This window comes from Ruditapes philippinarum, unplaced genomic scaffold (assembly GCF_026571515.1).
Source record: "Ruditapes philippinarum isolate M1 unplaced genomic scaffold, ASM2657151v2 ctg1229_1_1_1_1, whole genome shotgun sequence".
NCBI classification, from domain to species: Eukaryota; Metazoa; Mollusca; class Bivalvia; order Venerida; family Veneridae; genus Ruditapes; species Ruditapes philippinarum.
Genome location: NW_026863177.1, coordinates 26980 through 46144, shown reverse-complemented (window position 1 = coordinate 46144; position 19165 = coordinate 26980). Strand labels below are relative to the sequence as shown.

Below are 19165 nucleotides of genomic sequence, written 5' to 3'. Positions count from 1 at the left end.
TTTGTATTGTATTCTGTTTGAAAGCTATCTGGACAAATATTATTATGCATGTATTCTTAAGTCTTGTAATCTATACAAATTTTAATGGACTGCTTGAAGTGGACTTTGAACAGTGATTTTAGTTTTCTTCCTCATCCCTGAAAATGGACATTAATGTTGTTTTTATTTTACAGAATCATGTGGCAATATGGGATGTTAGAAACTTTGATAAACCTGTATCCTTGAATAAACTGTCATAAAATGTATAGCAAACACTTCCAAATAAATATTTTACACTCTGAAACAAAAAAGAAAGGATGGTGTAACAGTACAACTTCTTTACTGAACTTTGTAGATGTGTATAGATCTTTTAGGACCTCTCTTAGTCAGAGTAATAAAGGTTGTCAAATTCAAATCACTTGCCCCTTTCCATTGTGGGTTCAAATACCTTTAGTGACTTTGGATTTTTTCATGTGATGAAGCTATATTGCTAGCTGATGGATAGCTGGTGGCTTTACTCAGGTGCCCTGCTAGTGCCTAAAATAATGCATAAAGGCCTTTTTAGGGGCACCTGAGGTCATAAAATAAAATAGTCATTTTATCATGCGTTTGGAAAATAGTGCAAAACTATAGAAATTGTTTTCATTTTTAGCAGAGTCAACAGATGTGCCAACAAAAACAACAGATTTGTCCAAAGTTCATTTGGGGATATTTAAACTACAAGCTGAAAATACAACCAATTTTAACAGCATTTCAGCCGATGATATGAATAGCCAATCTGTTAATAATGAAAACCCTGTATTGAAATTGATTTCACTCAGATCTTAAGGGTTCATTAATCAAAAATCCGATACGAGTGGCCTTTACATTATGTAATGAGATGTATAATTTATAATGATACAATAAATAAAAAAAAATGTGTGGGGACAATTTTGAAACCCTGCCTTCTTTTGAATTTTACTAGTCCTTGACTCTACACAGATATTAACTTTACCAACAGATAGAGCCATTTTGAAAATTGACTGGTGTCCAACAAGGTAAGCTTATGAATGATCTCCCTTTAGTGTATTTATAAATTACCTCCCTTGGTATGTTTGTAGATTTAATTAAGCAAATTATTGTTTTACATGGTTTAGTAAATGTTTGTGTAACAGTTCATTAGGTATTATTGAATGTACTATTTTGACATGGTTATAGTTTTAGAATAACTTTTACTTTTTTGCACTTTGATAATTTTATTTGATTTATAATAAAATTTTATATGTAAGAAAGAATGAAAAGAAAATTGCTACAATTATATAAGTTTAGGAACAATGATTATCATTATATAAGGGAGCTAACTCCCATATTCTTGCACTCACTTTGTTACAAATGTTGGTTAAAATGTTGCTTGTGGAATTTTTTGACATGGCAAAGCTATCCAGTTAACCTATGGAAGTTCAGTGTTTATATTGCTGGACATGTTACATCCAGAACATGATATTACACACAGAGGCTCACCGTAGGCTGTAGGACATTTTACAATTTCAGTATCGCTAATAAACCCAACAAAACAAGCAAACATGATAGCACGTTTAGATCAATAAAATATTTGCTTACGTCATATTCTGTAATTGTAAATGTTCATTATATTGTTTGATAAGACCAGGGGTTTTGGCGGCACTGTGTCGTGATAGTTCCGTAGTGAAGCTGTATGACATCAGACATTCCGTGGTAGGACCAGACGAGCTAGAACCGGTGACATTTGAGAGAAATATTCAACGTATGTATATTTAGATTATAATCTGACTGCTCATTCCAAAGAATTAATATATGTAAACCATAAGAGGTTCATTACATATTGTTCATATTTATCTGCCCGCCATAAAACTTATGAAAGTTATGATTATAATCACAAACCACAATGACTTTACACCACTTATCTATGTTTTGTGTATAATCAGATGTTAGTGTTAATTAACACTTAAATTTAAAACCAAAATGATTTGCCATTTCCACCTGTATAGAGCCAGACCAGTCTGCTCTTCCATGCAATCTGACCAAACTCTACACTGTTGGCTAAATAGTGGTGGGGTAGGTAGTTTTCTCTATGTATCATGGCAGTAAGCCACTCTGAATTCACCAAATCAAAGTTTAGCTTCAGCATCGCTCCTGGACAGGGGTTCAAGCAGTTTATCAAGTACTAGAGCCTTCATTTTTGCAAAGAACTGATAACTTTTATTCATTTCTTAGCAGAGGTACAGTGAGAATGACCATAGATAGGATTTCATGATCAATCATAACGAAAGTCACCCGCACCATTTTGGAATTGAACGGAGTCGCCCCCATTCACAGTCCAACGCTCTTTTTATTGAGCTAACCGGATTGTTTTTATGGCTGAATAACTTAGTTTTCATCATAGGTTAAGGGTTGATACAATATGACTTGATCATGTTAACAATTTTCTTTTATTCTTATTACTGATTTTGATATTTCAGCATTTAGACAACACCAGGTGGTGCATTTTGCCTGGCATCCGACTTGTGAGAATAGAATTATCACTGTAACACCCACTGGTAACCTCAAGGACAATCAGATCTATGAAAAACTACCTATTGTAAGTTTGTTACAGATATTCTTCATGTGTATGCCTCTAGGTGCTGAATGGGTTTGGGTAAGGAGCAGTGATTAGATATTAGGAAAATTAAGTTGAGTTTATCAGATGTTTATTAATGGCTCATTATGCCTCAGAAATAAATATTTATATTTCTTCAGAAAGGGAATGTTTTAATAATGTATTTAATTAAACGCTTGGAATTCTTATAACAAAAGAATCACCATGTATATTATTATAAATACAGAGTTTATCACCATGTATGATATTATTGTCATTACAGAGTTTATCACTGTGTATTAGATTATTAAAATTTCTAAGTTTATCACTGTGTATGATATTATTATCATTACAGAATTTACCCCAGTTAATATATTCTTCATGACAGAATTTATCTTCATAAAGTATTTTTTTTCAGAGTTTATCGCCATGCATTATATTATTATTACAGAGTTTATCACCATGCATTATATTATTATTACAGAGTTTATCACCATGTATGATATTACTATTACAGAGTTTATCACCATGTATGATATTACTATTACAGAGTTTATCACCATGTATGATATTACTATTAAAGAGTTTATCACCATGTATGATATCATTATTATTACAGAGTTTATCACCATGTATGATATCATTATGATTACAGAGTTTATCACTGTGTATGATATTATAATTACAGAGTTTATCACCATGTATGATATAATCATTACAGAGTTTATCACCATGTATGATATTATTACAGAGTTTATCACCATGTATGATATTATTATTACAGAGTTTATCACCATGTATGATATTATTACAGAGTTTATCACCATGTATGATATTATTACAGAGTTTATCACCATTTATGATATTATGATTACAGAGTTTATCACCATATATGATATTATTATAATTACAGATTTTATCACCATGTATGATATTATTACAGAATTTATCACCATTTATGATATTATTATTAAAGAGTTTATCACCTTGTATGATATTATGATTACAGAGTTTATCACCATATATGATATCATTATGATTTATCACCATATATGAATTATTATAATTACAGAGTTTATCACCATGTATGATATTATTGTTTTTACAGTTTCACCATGTATGATATCATTACTGATTTTCAAACTGTGTATGATATTTTTGCTACAGAGTTTTATCACCATGTATGATATTATTATAATTTTAATGTTTATCAGTGTATGATATTTTTATTACAGAGTTTATCACCAAGTATGAAGTTATCCTGGGTATTCAGTAGGAAGATTGGTATTCAGGATAGTTGTTCAGAATTAGATATGGCTGAAAGAATCAAACTGAGAGCCTTAAAGGGATATGGTCTACATGTAAGATTTTATAACCATTTTTTACTCGAATAATTAGACATTGAATTGTACAATATGTGACTATATTTGTACACAGAAAGAAATATCATATTGGAGGAGCCACAATGTGAGGCCAATATGATTTCTGAAGCTGTGTATCAGTCAAGATGTATCCTGTATTGTACTGTTCAATGATAAATAACTTGTTAGTTTTAAATCCAAGTAATATTGAGTAACTGCAAAATATGGCTGTTTGAGTAAGATATCTTTTAGTGGTTGATATATCTGCTTTAGTTTTACTTGTAAGGGTTTTTTTGTTTATGTCCGGTATTAAAAATTATATATTTTACCTACTTAAAGGATAATGCTAAAATGCAAGTCAGAACCGTTTTGAAAGACTCAGTTAATATTCTTAGTACATTTCATTATGATATTTACATTAAAGGTGTCTCAATTTTTCAATGAAAATCCCAAGACAGATATCAGAGGAAAGTTTTATAACATTGAGACCAAAACTCTGGAACAATGCAATCTTTGTACAGTACTATATTATGGTATAACAATATTAGATATTTTTAATTTTAGAGTACAGAACCTTTGGACAATGTAATATTTGTACAGTACAGTACTTTAGTATAACAATATTTACATGTTTGGAATTTTAGAGTACAGAACCCTAGAACAATATAATATTTGTTCAGTGAAGTATTATGGTATAACAATATTACATATTTGCAATTTTTAGGTACATAATTATGAAACAATGCAATATTTGTACAGTATAAAATATATTAGATATTTGTAATTTTAGAGTACAGAACTATGGAACAATGCTGTAGTGGTGGCAGATGAACCAAATCTTCATGCATTGTGGCACTGGCTTGACTGTATCCTTTGTTCTTTTGTTAATGTGCTAATCTGTTATTATCATTTAATACTTTACCCTCTCCTGTGTTACAATTATATCAAAAACAAGTTACACTTGTGAAGTTTGTGGTATTTTATAATACATTTATTTAATGTCTGAGGGACATCTGTGACAGAGTGGTTAAGGTCGTTTACTTGAAACCACTTGCCCCTCACTGCTGACATTCCAAAAGCTATCTGGATAACTTCCTCACATTAAAGAATTCAAAGTCCCTGGTGAGATTCAAATCTACAGTGGTGAGGGGCAAATGGTTTAGATTCTTATCCAGTTTGCATATGGTATAGGTTATGTTCCTACTCCGAAACAGTTTGTACATAATTCTTAGATGGGTAGATGAGTCTTTTACTGTTAGGAAACCTGTAAAGTTGCCATTAAAAAACTATAAAAGTGCCAGTGTGACATTTAACCCAACTGAAAAAAAAACAACAAAATTTTTAGATCGAATGAGACTAACGATAATTTTTGCAGCAACCTTAACTCATGTTCAGTATCAACAAAGATTTTACAAGGTGACGAAGTTCCGAAGAAACCGAAGGCATCTCGGTTTATAGGTGTACGGGATTTGATCAACCAAGAACAGGAGAATAGACGCAGTGAATCCACGCTAAATGGATGGCAGTACCCTGATGGAATGAAGAGTAATTCACTTGACAGTAAACTTGTGTACCAGTATAAAAGTGAGGCTAGGTAAGACTTAAACAATATTTTACCATCCCCTCTTGCTGGCCTAGTTGTTAAGGTGTCTGCCTCTAAACCCAGGGATTGTGGTTTGATCCCTGCTGAGGTCACAACCGGTCTCTCTCATTTTGACAGCAGTACTGTTTAGTTAAATTAAGAGACTTAAGAGTGGTTTTAAATAAGCTTCAAGCTTTCTTTTTCCTTAGCATAAATAAATGTTTGGGGCATCCGTTGACTTCAAACCTCTTGCGTTACACTGCTGTGGTTTCGAATCCAGACACAGACTTTGGATTCTTTCATCTGATGAAGCTATCCAGGTAGCTTACGGGATGTAGATGGTTCTACTAAGGTGCCTGTTTGTGCCTAAAATAATGCATGGAAGGGCACCAGAGGTCTTAGTCCGCTAGTAAACCTGGAAAATTGTCATACAACTTATACTGGTGTTGGTGCAATGTAAAAATCGACCAAAAATAAAATAAATGATAAACATTAATAAACAATATTTACACAAAATATATTGTTTTGGAACATTTACAAATAATGTTTTAAATTGTTTCAGGTCTCGAGCGCTACAGTTTTGCGGCTGGTGGTGGTATAGTAAAGACCAGAAAGACAGCAGTGACAAACTATCACTACTTCTAAACAGTTTGGTCAGTGAAAACCACGAATACGAGAGAGCCGCGGCCATTGCTTTGTTCAACCTAAAGATCGGAACAGCTATTAGTATACTCAGTGGTGAAGAAGCAACAAGAGGTATTGTAATGTCTTACTCTAACTTACAATAAACTAACAACTAAATTGTGCATTGAAGTGAGGTTTTTACTCTTTATATACATGTTTACCAGTGTATGAATTACACATGTATGCTTGAATACATTCAAGCCATCAAATCTGGTTAATGTAATCCGTTACAGTCAGACAATGGTTCTCCTCTATACGATGTAACATGGAGAATCAGTAATTATGTTATCACTTATGTTATCATGATTTAAACCTGACCACACTAAATATCTTAAATGGACTTGCCCATTTTTCAATCTGGACAAGACCATTTGTCAATTTTAGGGAAAATTTTCCAAATATGGACTAACTGAAACTGTTCTGCTGACATTGATCGATAAAGTGTGCAGTTCTACTCTAAATTTTACAAGGATGCCATTGAAATAAATTCTCAACTTTGTCTATTTTTAGATTCAAGAAGGTCTTATGCTGATCTTTAGATAATTTAAACCATGTTAAATCATGACTTTTCATGACTAAATGCAAACAGTGGATTCTTTTATATTTATTGCCATATAATACTGTTGTGTAAAATTACCTTTTTTACATTAACAGAGAAACCAGTTTTAAGCATGGTTGCCATGGCGCTGTCAGGGTTTACAGAAGAGAAGAACGCATTATGGCGTAAAACATGTATAGATTTACAACAGACCCTGGAGCACCCTTATCTACGGGCCATGTTTGCATTCCTAGCAAGTGACAAAGACAGTTATGATGATGTTCTGGTAATTTATACCTTCAGTATTCTATTTATAAAAATGTAATGATGGTTCTATTTATAGAAATGTAAGGATGGTTCTATTTATAGAAATGTAAGGATGTTTCTATTTATAGAAATGTAAGGATGGTTCTATTTATAGAAATGTAAAGATGGTTCTATTTATAAAAATGTAATGATGGTTCTATTTATAGAAATGTAAGGATGGTTCTATTTATAGAAATGTAAGGAAGGTTCTATTTATAGAAATGTAAGGATGGTTCTATTTATAGTAATGTAAGGATGGTTCTATTTATAGAAATGTAAGGATGGTTCTATTTATAGAAATGTAAGGATGGTTCTATTTGTAAAAAATTCACTACGATTCTTTCTAACTTTATCTCAGTATTGTTCTGTCTAACTTAATCTGAACATGGTTCTATTTTAACTTTATCTCAGTATGATTCTATATCACTTTATCACAATATGGTTCTATTTAACTTTATCTCAACATGGTTCTATTTTAACTTTATCTTCACATGGTTCTATTTAACTTTATCTCAACTAACTGTACCGGGGGCGTCCCTGGCCGAGTGGTTAAGGTCGTTGACTTCACCGCTGTGGGTTCGAATCCGGACAGGGACTTTGGATTCTTTCATGTGAGGAAGCTATCCAGCTAGCTTGTGGAACGTTGATGGATCTACTCAGGTGCCTGTTCGTGCCTGAAATAATGCACGGAAGGGCACCTGAGGTTTTCCTCCACCAGTAAAGCTGGAACATTGCGATATGACCTATACTGTGTTGATGTGACGTAATACCAAAAACAAACTAACTTTACCTCAAAATGGCTCTATTTAACTTTATTTCAGTATGATTCTATATAGCTTTATCTCAGTATAGTTCTATTTTACTTCATCTCAACAATTTTCCATTTTACTTCATCTCCACATGCTTCTATTTAACTTTATCTCAACATGGTTCTATCATACTTTATCTCAACATGCTTCTATTTATTTTTATCTCCACATGGTTCTATTTAACTTTATCTCAACTAACTTTACCTCAACATGGTCCTATTTTAACTTTATCTCAGTATGATTCTATTTAACTCTACATCAATATGAATCTTTTTATGTTTTTCTCAACATGGTTCTATCATACTTTGTCTCAACATGGTTCTATTTAACTTTATCTGCACATTGATCTATTTTACTTCATCTCAACATGGTTCTATTTTACTTTATCTCAACATGGTTCTATTTTACTTCATCTCAACATGGTTCTATTTTACTTCATCTCAACATGGTTCTATTTTACTTCATCGCAACATGGTTCTATTTTACGTCATCTCCACATGGTTCTATTTTACTTCATCTCCACATGGTTCTATTTTACTTCATCTCCACATGGTTCGAATTTATTTGATCTCAACATGGTTCTATATTACTTCATCTCCACATGGTTCTATTTAATTTGATCTCAATAAGGTTCTATTAAACTTTATCTCATTATACTTCTGTTTAGTATTGTATATTACTTTATCCTAATATGGTTCTATTTAACTTAATCTCATTTAGGGGTGTGGATCGTCGGATAAGTGACGATCCGATCCGAACCACGATTCAGCACTTACGATTCACAAATCGAACCACAGATCTATTGTTATCAAGACACCCATAAAAACATGTACATTAGTTATAAAAAACATGTTTATTTAAAAAAAAAACAAAAAAAAACAATACTAAACATTAAACATATAAAATATAAACTATGACTGTTTATGTTTTTATTCTTTGGATAAGTATTTTTGTTTTGTCTTTTGAAACCAATTACTTCCCTAAGCTGAGCATCATGGTACATGGTCTCTAACCGGCAAATTATATTAGTGTAAACTTCATATAATTTATACACAAATCGTATTTTTCTCGATTTTAAGAGTGTGAGAAACAGTGAATGTATATAAAGAAATTAGATCGCAATTCAACGATCTCTGTGATTACGAATATTCAAAATCGATTTTTTACTTTGATTCGTGATTATCCGAGTACTCGGATACTCGCCCCAGCCCTAATCTCATTATGGTTATATTTATATGCTAAGTACAAAATGTCACCGTCCAAAAATTCAGTATCATTTTATATATTGTAGAAAAAAGAACCTTGTATGGCTGTGAAAGATATGGTAGCATTTGCTTGCATATACCTGAATGATATACAGGTAAGTATTCATTATCCATATGATCAAAATCTTTGTTAATCTTTTACTTTCTGGAACAGCAATTGATAAATTTTTGTCACCAGTATAGAGTCAGGCCAGCCTGCACTTCCGTGCAGTCTGACCAGGCTCTATACTGTTGGTAGCTCAATTTTTATACGCCCGTTTGAAAAACGGGACGTATTATGGGAACGCCCCTGGCGGGCGGGCGGCGTCCAATTTTGTCCGGAGCATATCTCCTACATGTATGGAGGGATTTTAATGAAACTTCATAGAAATGTTCACCACTATGAGGAGCAGTGTCGCGCACATGAACCAGGTCTCTAGGTCAAAGGTCAAGGTCACACTTAGAGCTCATTGAAAAACGCTTGTCCGGAGCAAAACTTCCACATGCATAGAGGGATTTCAATATAACTTGGCACAAATGTTCACCATTGTGAGGCGGAGTGTCGCGCACAAAATTCAGGTCCCTGCAGCCAAGGTCAAGGTCACACATAGAGGTCAAAGTTTAGATAAAAATATGAAGATGTGTATAGGGACAATTTAATCATCATTTATTGAGGGATTGTAACACAATTGCAAGGTCAAGGTCACTAAAGATGGTGAAATATCCAGATTTTGTCTGGAGCATATCTCCTACATGTATGGAAGAATTTTTATAATACTTTATGGAAATGTTCACCACCATGATATGTATTGCTCCATGCATGATCCAGGTCTCCAGGTCAAAGGTCAAGGTCACACTTAGAGCTCATTGAAAAACGCTTGTCCGGAGCAAAACTTCTACATTCATAGGGGGATTTCAATATAACTTGGCACAAATGTTCACCATTGTGAGGCTGAGTGTCTCACGCAAAAGTCAAGGTTACACATAGAGGTCAAAGTTCAGATAAAAATTTGAAGATGTGTATAGGGACCATTTAGTCATCATTTATTGATGGATTGTAGCACAAATGGTAACTATCATGACTACAGGTGTGACACATTTAATTTAGGTTAATATTTGCAAGGTCAAGGTCACTGGAGATGATTAAATATCCAGATGTTGTCCGGAGCAAAACTTCTACATGCATAGAGGGATTTCAATATAGTTTGGCACAAATGTTCATCATTGTGAGGCTGAGTGCCGTGCATAAAATTCAGGTCCCTGCGACCAAGGTCAAGGTCACACATCCTGTGCATATCTTCCCTACTGATTTGTTTTAAGGTTCATTTAACAACACAGTGCCAAGAATAAAAACTTGCTTGCTAGATAACACTTATCCATAATGCCCCCATCTCCATCTAAAGCTTTTGTAAACGGGCGTATTTTGTGACTATGGCACCCTTGTTTATTTTAAAATCCCTTAAACTTTGAATAGACTGTTTTCAAAAACCAGACAAATCCATAAACAAATTTATCATGTAAAGGGTTAACTCTTGAACTGCAAGCAGTGACCATGCCTTGACTATGTCTTCCAGTATAGAGCCAGGCCAGTCTGCATATTTGTCCAGTCTAATGAAACTCTTCTTTGTTAACTTAAGGCCAGCATACAAGTGTAGTATCATTAGGATAGAGTACAGTGTTGAAGTTTTAAATTATTTCATGATGTACAGTTTTTAAACATAATTCTACCTGTCAGATTTTTGAAGTAGATATTTGAAGTTTTATTACTTAGGGCCCTTGTACTCTAAGGACAGTTCAAGAGACAGAGGGAAGTGAGCCCAGCTTTCACCAGATTCCAAAGGGGATCATCATTGTTTCCTCGGGTTTTCTAGTAAACCAATTATTAAATTTTCCTATACACATGTTTATGTTTATTTACCTATATTTGCCTGTGTATGTCTGTACTTACCTGTTTATGTCTATAATTTCTTTCAGTTGGCCACATACCTCAATACAATTTCCAAACATCTTAAAGACAATGGCATTCTAGATGGTATATTACTTACTGGTAAGTATGGATTATGTAATAGAAAGAGCTATGCCCCCTCGTCTAAATCAGATAGCCTTGTGTTTCGATGTTCTTTCTCTTTTGTATCATAGGCAACAATAAAAAACACATTCCCTGTTGTCACTATGTTAAACCCAAGAAAAAAGTAGCCAATGTATGAACATTTGAATATGTCTTCTATCTTTATCTCTTTCCCTGTCGTTAAAATAAGTAAACCCCACAAAAAATGAGCCAATCAACAAGCATGCTCTAGACAGACAGTGAGTGGGGGTAACAATTACCTGAAAGTTCTCAATAGTAATGACTCCAAACTATGAAACAAAAAACACACTTGTTGATGATACAATTTAAAGCTGATTTTGCTGATCATAAAGTTTAAAACTTGATAGTTTAAGAAGTTAAGATAAATATTGGGTTCATGTTATTTCAGGTTTAATTAATCCAAGTTTAGCTAAACCTGGTTGACTTGGTTTAGATTTACTGGTTACATCCTATTTCAGGTTTAACTAATCAGGAAAGTTTAGATTTTCTGGGTACATCTTATTTCAGGTTTAACTAATTAAGAAGGTTTAGATTTACATGGTAATTGCTATTTTTGGTTTAACAAATCAAGAAGGTTTAGATTTACATGGTAATTGCTATTTCAGGTTTAACTAATCAAGAAGGTTTAGATTTACATGGTAATTGCTATTTCAGGTTTAACTAATCAAGAAGGTTTAGATTTACATGGTAATTGCTATTTCAGGTTTAACTAATCAAGAAGGTTTAGATTTACTGGGCAAGTATGTAGATAACACTTGTGATGTACAAACAGCGATATTAGCAGTAATATACAGCTCTCCAAGTGAACTTGGCAAAGATGAACGTGTACAGGTGTGGATGGAAAGGTAAACTGCTTGCTTATTTTGAATATTGTACAGAGGTGTTTATAATCCTTTTAGAATCAGGTCTTGGGTCAGCAAAATTCAGAAATATTTATGTCTTAAAATAAAGTATGTTTAGATAAGATGATTCACAACAACAGGAAAATTGCTATCTTTGTACAATTATTGAAACCAGTTTGTTTAGTTTAAACGTAATTAGGTTGATTGTAAAACTTATTTTTGCAACTTATATTAAACTATTTTGAGTCTGCTTCTTGGAACTAAGCTGTACTGGGGCCATATGATGAAGCATGATTGTGACCTAAGAAAGACTCCAACCCATGATGCCTGGGTTGTGAGGCAAACACCTAAACCACTAGGCCACTGCTCCCATTTTGTATATATGATAAGTTCCAGCTATTTAAAAGAAACAAAAAATTGTTGTTTTGTTGAATTCCTGTCTTGATATGATGTGTGCGTACAGGTCTAATGATAGCCTAAGTTGATCATCTTTTTGGGAGGTTGTTAAGTATTGTTTTTAGCTCACCTGTCACAAATCTATATTTATATTCAGGTAAGCTATATTGGGGCCATCATAGCCCTCTTGTTTTTATTTTTGGCAGATAGAGGAATTTAGTTGTTTTTCCTACAATCCTTTGACTGAAAAAGCAGCCTCCCTCTACCCTTACTGTTCTGAAAGTTTTTAGCTTACCTGTCACAAAGTGACATAGTGAGCTTTTGAGATCGCTTTTTGTGCGGCCGCTCTGTTGTCCGTCCGTAAACTTTTACTTAAAGGGCATCTCCTCATAAACGGCTAAACAAATTTCATTCAAACTTCACAGGAATGTTCCTTTTGTTGTCAACTTTGAAAATTGTTCGAAGAATTTGATTCCAAGCAGAACTCTGGTTGCCATGGCAACCGAAAGCAAAAACTTAAAATATCTTCTTTTAGAAAACAGAAAGAGCTAGAGCTTAAATATTTGGCATGAAACATCATCTAGTCATTATCTACCAAGTTTGTTCAAATAAAAGCACTGGGGTAAGAATTGGCCCTGCTCCAGGGGTCATTGATTTTCCTTTTTTGTATATAGTAAAAACTTAAAAAATCTTCTTTTAAAAAACCAAAATAGCTAGAGCTTAGATATAAAGCATGAAACATCTTCTAGTGGGTGTCTACCAAGTTTGTTCAAATAAAAGTCCTGGGGTAAAAATTGGCCCCATCCCAGGGGGCCATTGTTTTTCCCTTTATGTATATAGTAAAAACTTTATTTTTTTTATTTTTTTTAAAAACCCCAAAGAGCTAGAGCTAAGATATTTAGCATGAAACAGCTTCTAATGTGTGTCTACCAAGTTTGTTCAAATAAGGGCCCTTTGGTTATAGATTTTCCCTATATGTATATTGTAAAAACTTAAAAATCTTCTTATAAAAGACCCAAGAAAGCTAGAGTTTAGATACTAAGCATGAAATATCTTCTAGTGAATGTCTACCAAGTTTGTTCAAATAAAAGCCCCTGGTTTAAAATTGGCCTTGGCCCAGGGGCCTATATACAGGTGAGCGATTTCAGGGCCATTATGGCCCTCTTATTTTTATTTTAGGACTTATTAAATCATTATTTTTCTATTCAAAACACAATGCATTGAGAATAAAATCATTTTGAAATGAAGAAAAAAACTTATTTATAGTTATATTTGTTATTACAGTTATAGAGGTTTACTGGATAGATGGCAGCTGTGGCACCAAAGGTATTTCATGAATTTCTATCTGTCAAATTTTACAGAAATATTTGTAAATAATTAGTTATTGATACTATTGTATAGAGAAATTTGTCTGCACGTTTTCCTGCTCTGTAGCCTCTGCTTTCATGTATTGTAGTGGTATCAGAATAAGTCAAGAGGTCTGACAATGTGAAGAGGTTTGAATCAGATTGTAGAAACACTTTATAGCATTTAAAGGAACTGCATTGAGGTCTGTTATAAAATTATAAAATTTGTATTTCTTACATAGTATTAACTGGGATACTCGAACAAGCGAAAATTAATTCACATAATAAAGGCCTATACTTTTGTTCTCAGAATAAAATTGTTATTTTTGTGCAAATCTAAGCAGAACTAGAGCTTAAAGCTTTTAAACACCTTTTATTTTTGGGCATTTTTCACAGCTAAGATAATTATTCTGGAAAAACGAAGTGAGTGAATGATTTGAAATTTTGCACATAAATTTTCGTCTGCTGTTAGATTTTTACCTCACCTGTCACAAAGTGACATGGTGATCTTTTGTGATCGCTTTTCGTCCGTCGTCTGTCCGTCCATAAACTTTTTCTTTAAACAACATCTCCTCATAAACTGCTAAGCCAATTTCATCTAAACTTCACAGGAATGTTCCTTTGGTAGTGAACTTGTAAAAATTGTTCAAAGAATTTAATTCCATGCAGAACTCTGGTTGCCATGGCAACCAAAAGAAAAAACTTAAAATATCTTCTTTAAAAGAAACGTAAGAGCTAGAGCTAAAATATGTGGCATGAAACATAATCTAGTCAGAGTCTACCAAGTTTGTTCAAATAAATGCCCTGGGGTCAAAATTAGCCCCGCCCCAAGGGGTCATTGATTTTTAGCTCGACTTTTCTATGAAAAGGGGAGCTATCCTACTCGCCCCGGCGTCGGCGTCGGCGTTAGCGTCGGCGTCGGCGTTGGCGTCACACCTTGGTTAAGTTTTTCGTACCACCCCACTTTATTTCAGAAGTATTACAAGTATGGCTTTGAAACTTACCATACTTGTTCACCATCATAACCTCCATCTACAGACAGGAGTACATAACTCTGTCAAGGTTTTTGACAGAATTATGGCCCTTTTTTGACTTAGAAAGTGTATTGAGCTTGGTTAAGTTTTTTGTACCACCTCACTTTATTTCAAAACCATTGGAGGTATTGCTTTGAAACTGACCATACTTGTTTACCATCACGACCTTCATCAACAGACAAGAGGACATAACTCTGTCAAGGTTTTTGACAGAATTATGCCCCTTTTTGACTTAGAAAATACATTGAATATGGGTAAAATCCACTTATTGCCTTAGCCCTTTGAGATATTGCTTTGAAACTTTTAATGCTATTTCACATCATTACCCCCATCTGTACGCAAGAGAAGGTAACTCTGTCAGGGATTTGTTTTAAAAATTAAGGCCTTTTATCGACTTAGAATCTTGGTTAACTTTTTTGTACCAGTCAACTTTTTGACTGAACTGGTTGAGATATTAAATTGAAAGTTGGAATACTTGTTTACCATCATGGTCCCAAAACATGGGCAGGAGAAGGTAATTCTGTTAAGGATTTTATTTGAATTATGGCCCTTTTTGACTTAGAAACTCAGTTAAAATTTTCATTCTTGTCCACTTGTTGACTTAACCATTTGAGATATTACTTTGGAAGTTGGAGTTCTTATGTGCCATCATGAGACCTATCTGTAAGCAAGAGAAGATAACTCTGTGAAAATGTTTCTTGATTTGTACTTAGAAATTCCTAGTTAAAGTCTTGTGTGCCCTTAACTGTCAAAGTTTTGTTTTATAGGCAAGCACTAAAAAAGTCGAGCGCGCTGTCCTTCTGACAGCTCTTGTCTTTATTTGGATGTAGTAAAAACTTAAAAAATCATCTTTTAAAAAATTCAAATAGCTATAGCTTAGATTTTTGGCATGAAACATATTCTGATGGGTGTCTAACAAGTTTGTTCAAATAAAAGCCCTAGGGTCAAAATTGGCGCTGCCCCAGGGGGTCATTGTTTTCCCTTTATGTTTATAGTGAAAACTTAAAAAATCTTCTTTTAAAAAAACCCAAATAGCTAGAGCTTAGATATTAAGCATGAAACATCTTCTAAGTGGGTGTCTACCAAGTTCGTTCAAATAAAAGCACTAGGGTAAAAATTGGCCCCGCCCCAGGGGGGGTCATTGATTTTCCCGATGTGTATAGTAAAAACTGAAAAAATCTTTTAAAAACCCAAAGAGCTATAGTTTAGATATCAATCATTAAATATCTTCTAGTGAGTGTGTACTAAGTTTGTTAAAATAAAATCCCTGGGGTCAAAATTGGCTTGGCCCGGGAGAGGGGATTATTGTTTTTCCCTATATGTGTATAGTAAAAACTTAAAAAATCTTCTTTTAAAATCCCCAAAGCCCTAGAGCTTAGATATTTATCATGAAAAATCTTCTAATGGGTGTCTACCAAAATTGTTCAAATAAAAGCCCTTGGGTTAAAATTGGCCCTACCCCAGGGGCCTATATACAGGTGAGCAATTTCAGGGCCATCATGGCCCTCTTGTTTTGTTTAACATTATTTGCATATTTCCTTTTTCTTGCAAAAACAGACAATAATAGGAATCTTCAAAATGTGTCACTTTTGTCAATACCAGAGAATTCTGTATCAACAAAATTAAGTGAATTGACAGTACTATTGGACAGTACTTAATATGGGAAAACATTGAGAAAGAGCTATTTTCTATATTTCAGGGCCAAATTTGATATCATACGACATTCTGTGGATAAAACACGTGTTCAGAGTCAGGCGTTTGTCAGTTGTAATTTTTGTGGGAAGACAATAGCGTGCAATATGGCCCTAGCTGCTAGATCAAGGCCAAGTGCTTACAGTAGTCTGCCACCAACTAACAGACCAAAGGTAAAAAATGTTTTCATTCTTAAATGGGCTTTTTTGGCAGAGTGGTAAATGTTATTGAAAGTTTTTCTTCTTTCTTTCATGGGAGCATATTGTTGTCGGCTTGATTGGTCTGCACAGGTTTGGCTGTCCTCAACCAAAAATTCTGGAAAGTTACCATAGGGCTTTATCAAAAAATAAATCATAGATTACAAAATGTAGATAAATTGTGACCTGACTTTCCCATAATATTAATTACAAAGTCATGGCATGGCCGAGTGGTTAATGTGTCAGAGTAGTAATCTAATGATCGCTAGCTGCATGGGTTTGAACCCCTTCAGGTCGTTGTTTCCTTAAGCAAGAAACTTTACACTCATTGCTCAGTACTGGTTGGTTCCAGGGACGGATTCGAAATTGTGTCTATAAACTTATAGCTTCTTACACAATCAAATTAAAACAAATTCTGTGTAAACCAATTACAAGGTCACCTTTCAACATTTTTATATTTCATACATATTTTACAATGCAAATGTTTTTATCTTTTTAATGGAAGTTTTGATATGTGCTTATAAGTATTTGTATTATATGTGCAGATAACATGTTGTCCAGGCTGTAGAAAACCCCTACCTCGCTGTGCTCTCTGTCTCACTAACCTAGGAACACCATCTGGCTCAGGTCTTGGTCAATTGAAGGATAAATCAGGTAAAAACCTCATCCTATTATATGTTTCCATCAAATGAAGGAAAAATCTTGTAATAACCACATCTATTTTAAGTTTCCATCAAATGAATAATTTATCAGGTAGAAGACCTGATCCATACTAAGTTTCCATCAAATGTAAAAAACTCATCCATACTAAATTTCCATCAAATGAAGGATTAATCCTGTAAAACCCCTAACTTTCCATCAAATGAAGGATAAATCAGGTAAAAAACATTATCCATACTAAGTTTCCATCAAATGAAGATAATTCTGGTAAAAACCGCTTCAATACTAAATTTCCATCAAATGAAGGATAATTCAGGTAAAAACCTCATTCATACTAAATTTCCATCAAATGAAGGATAAATCATGCTATTTTCCTTGTCTGAACAGTATACCTCGAAAAGATTATGAAAATGCTTTTAAAAATTGGATTTAAAGACTAAATCTTTGTATATCACATGGTGGTGAGTATTTTGAAGGATTGAGATAATTATTTTGGCATTGTTTGTTAAGCACTTCTAAAAATTGACCCACATGCATTCATATTTGAATACCCCTCATAAATGACTAATGTGGAAATTTTGGTAAAATAATTTTTTAGACATTTTCAAAATCCTTTTTTTTTCAGAATTTGAAGGAAAGTTATCCTCATTCGATAGTTGGTTCACATGGTGTCAGACTTGCCGTCATGGTGGACATTCGTCACATGTCACAGACTGGTTCCAAGAACATACAGAATGTCCTGTGACTGGTTGTCAATGTAAATGTATGACATTGGACCCAAATAGTCAGTTAATGGCAGAAACGCCAAACTTACAGCTCATTGAGGCAGACACTTGATAGTGTTTGATAAATTGTACTTTGAACATGAATTATGTAACAATTGTATTCTGCACTTGAATTTTGTGACAATTGGGTTTTTATTAAGCACTTAAACTCAGTGAGCCTGCATATGGTGACAGTATACTGCCATGTCAAGCCTGCTTGTTTGCAAATTAACCAGCCATCGTTAAACCAAGTTTTATTGTACAAGCCAGGCGGCTTTTTGCAATTTCACTATGTTGGGTTTGATAATTATTGATATTATTTTTGGACCATTTTTATTTTTTAGCACTTATGTAACAATAATTACTAAACAGCATCTTGCATATATGCATCTACTGCTTCAAAATTGTTGCATGATTAAACTAAGCAAGGGCGTGTCTGGGAATAGCTGTTGCTTTAAAATACAGCTATTTTGTTAGCAGTTCAATTATAGGTTTCAGATGGAAATATCTGAATGTAACACTACTACTCTACGGAGTAGTGGCGACATATAGGGATCACTTCTCCGTCGTCTGTCTGTCTGTCCGTCTGTCTGTCTGTCTGTCTGTCCGTCTGTCCGTCCGTCCGTCACAAAACTTGTCCGGACTACTGCTCATAAACTACTGGTGCAATTTCATCCAAACTTTACAGGAATGATCAGTACCAAGTCTAGTTGTGCATATTGTCAGCATTTTCCGGTTCAATGATTTTTGTCAGAGTTATGGCCCTTTAATAATTTTTATTTTTAAAGTTTGTCCGGACTACTTCTCTTATACCACTAATGCAATTTCAATGAAACTTTACAGGATTGATCTATAGCTCAAGTCCTTGCGCATATTGCACGGGTTTTCCGGTTGAATGATTTTTGGCCGAGTTATGGCCCTTTGACAAAAAGGTGTTTTTTTCTGTGTGTTGCCACATACACAAAAACTTGTCCGGACTACTTCTCATCAACTACTGGTGCAATTTCATTTAAACTTTACAGGAATGATCAGTACCAAGTCTAGTTGAG

General features: G+C 33.9%; 1 protein-coding gene across 2 annotated transcripts in view; it reads left to right on the top strand.

The window, feature by feature from the left end:
* The window catches only part of LOC132721351 (GATOR complex protein MIOS-like), a 35141-nt gene extending 16682 nt beyond the window's left edge, over window positions 1-18459 (top strand). For both annotated transcript variants that reach the window (XM_060705639.1, XM_060705640.1), the window contains exons 10-25: window positions 174-215; window positions 961-1016; window positions 1623-1741; window positions 2457-2575; window positions 3808-3933; window positions 4724-4799; window positions 5329-5527; window positions 6078-6271; window positions 6854-7023; window positions 9144-9212; window positions 11071-11143; window positions 11889-12030; window positions 13708-13749; window positions 16503-16668; window positions 17238-17346; window positions 17978-18459. In XM_060705639.1, the coding sequence (XP_060561622.1) occupies window positions 174-215; window positions 961-1016; window positions 1623-1741; window positions 2457-2575; window positions 3808-3933; window positions 4724-4799; window positions 5329-5527; window positions 6078-6271; window positions 6854-7023; window positions 9144-9212; window positions 11071-11143; window positions 11889-12030; window positions 13708-13749; window positions 16503-16668; window positions 17238-17346; window positions 17978-18189 (1914 nt within the window). In that variant the 3' untranslated portion in view covers window positions 18190-18459. The remainder of the gene's footprint in view (window positions 1-173; window positions 216-960; window positions 1017-1622; window positions 1742-2456; window positions 2576-3807; window positions 3934-4723; window positions 4800-5328; window positions 5528-6077; window positions 6272-6853; window positions 7024-9143; window positions 9213-11070; window positions 11144-11888; window positions 12031-13707; window positions 13750-16502; window positions 16669-17237; window positions 17347-17977) is intronic.
* Window positions 18460-19165: the final 706 nt, after the last annotated feature.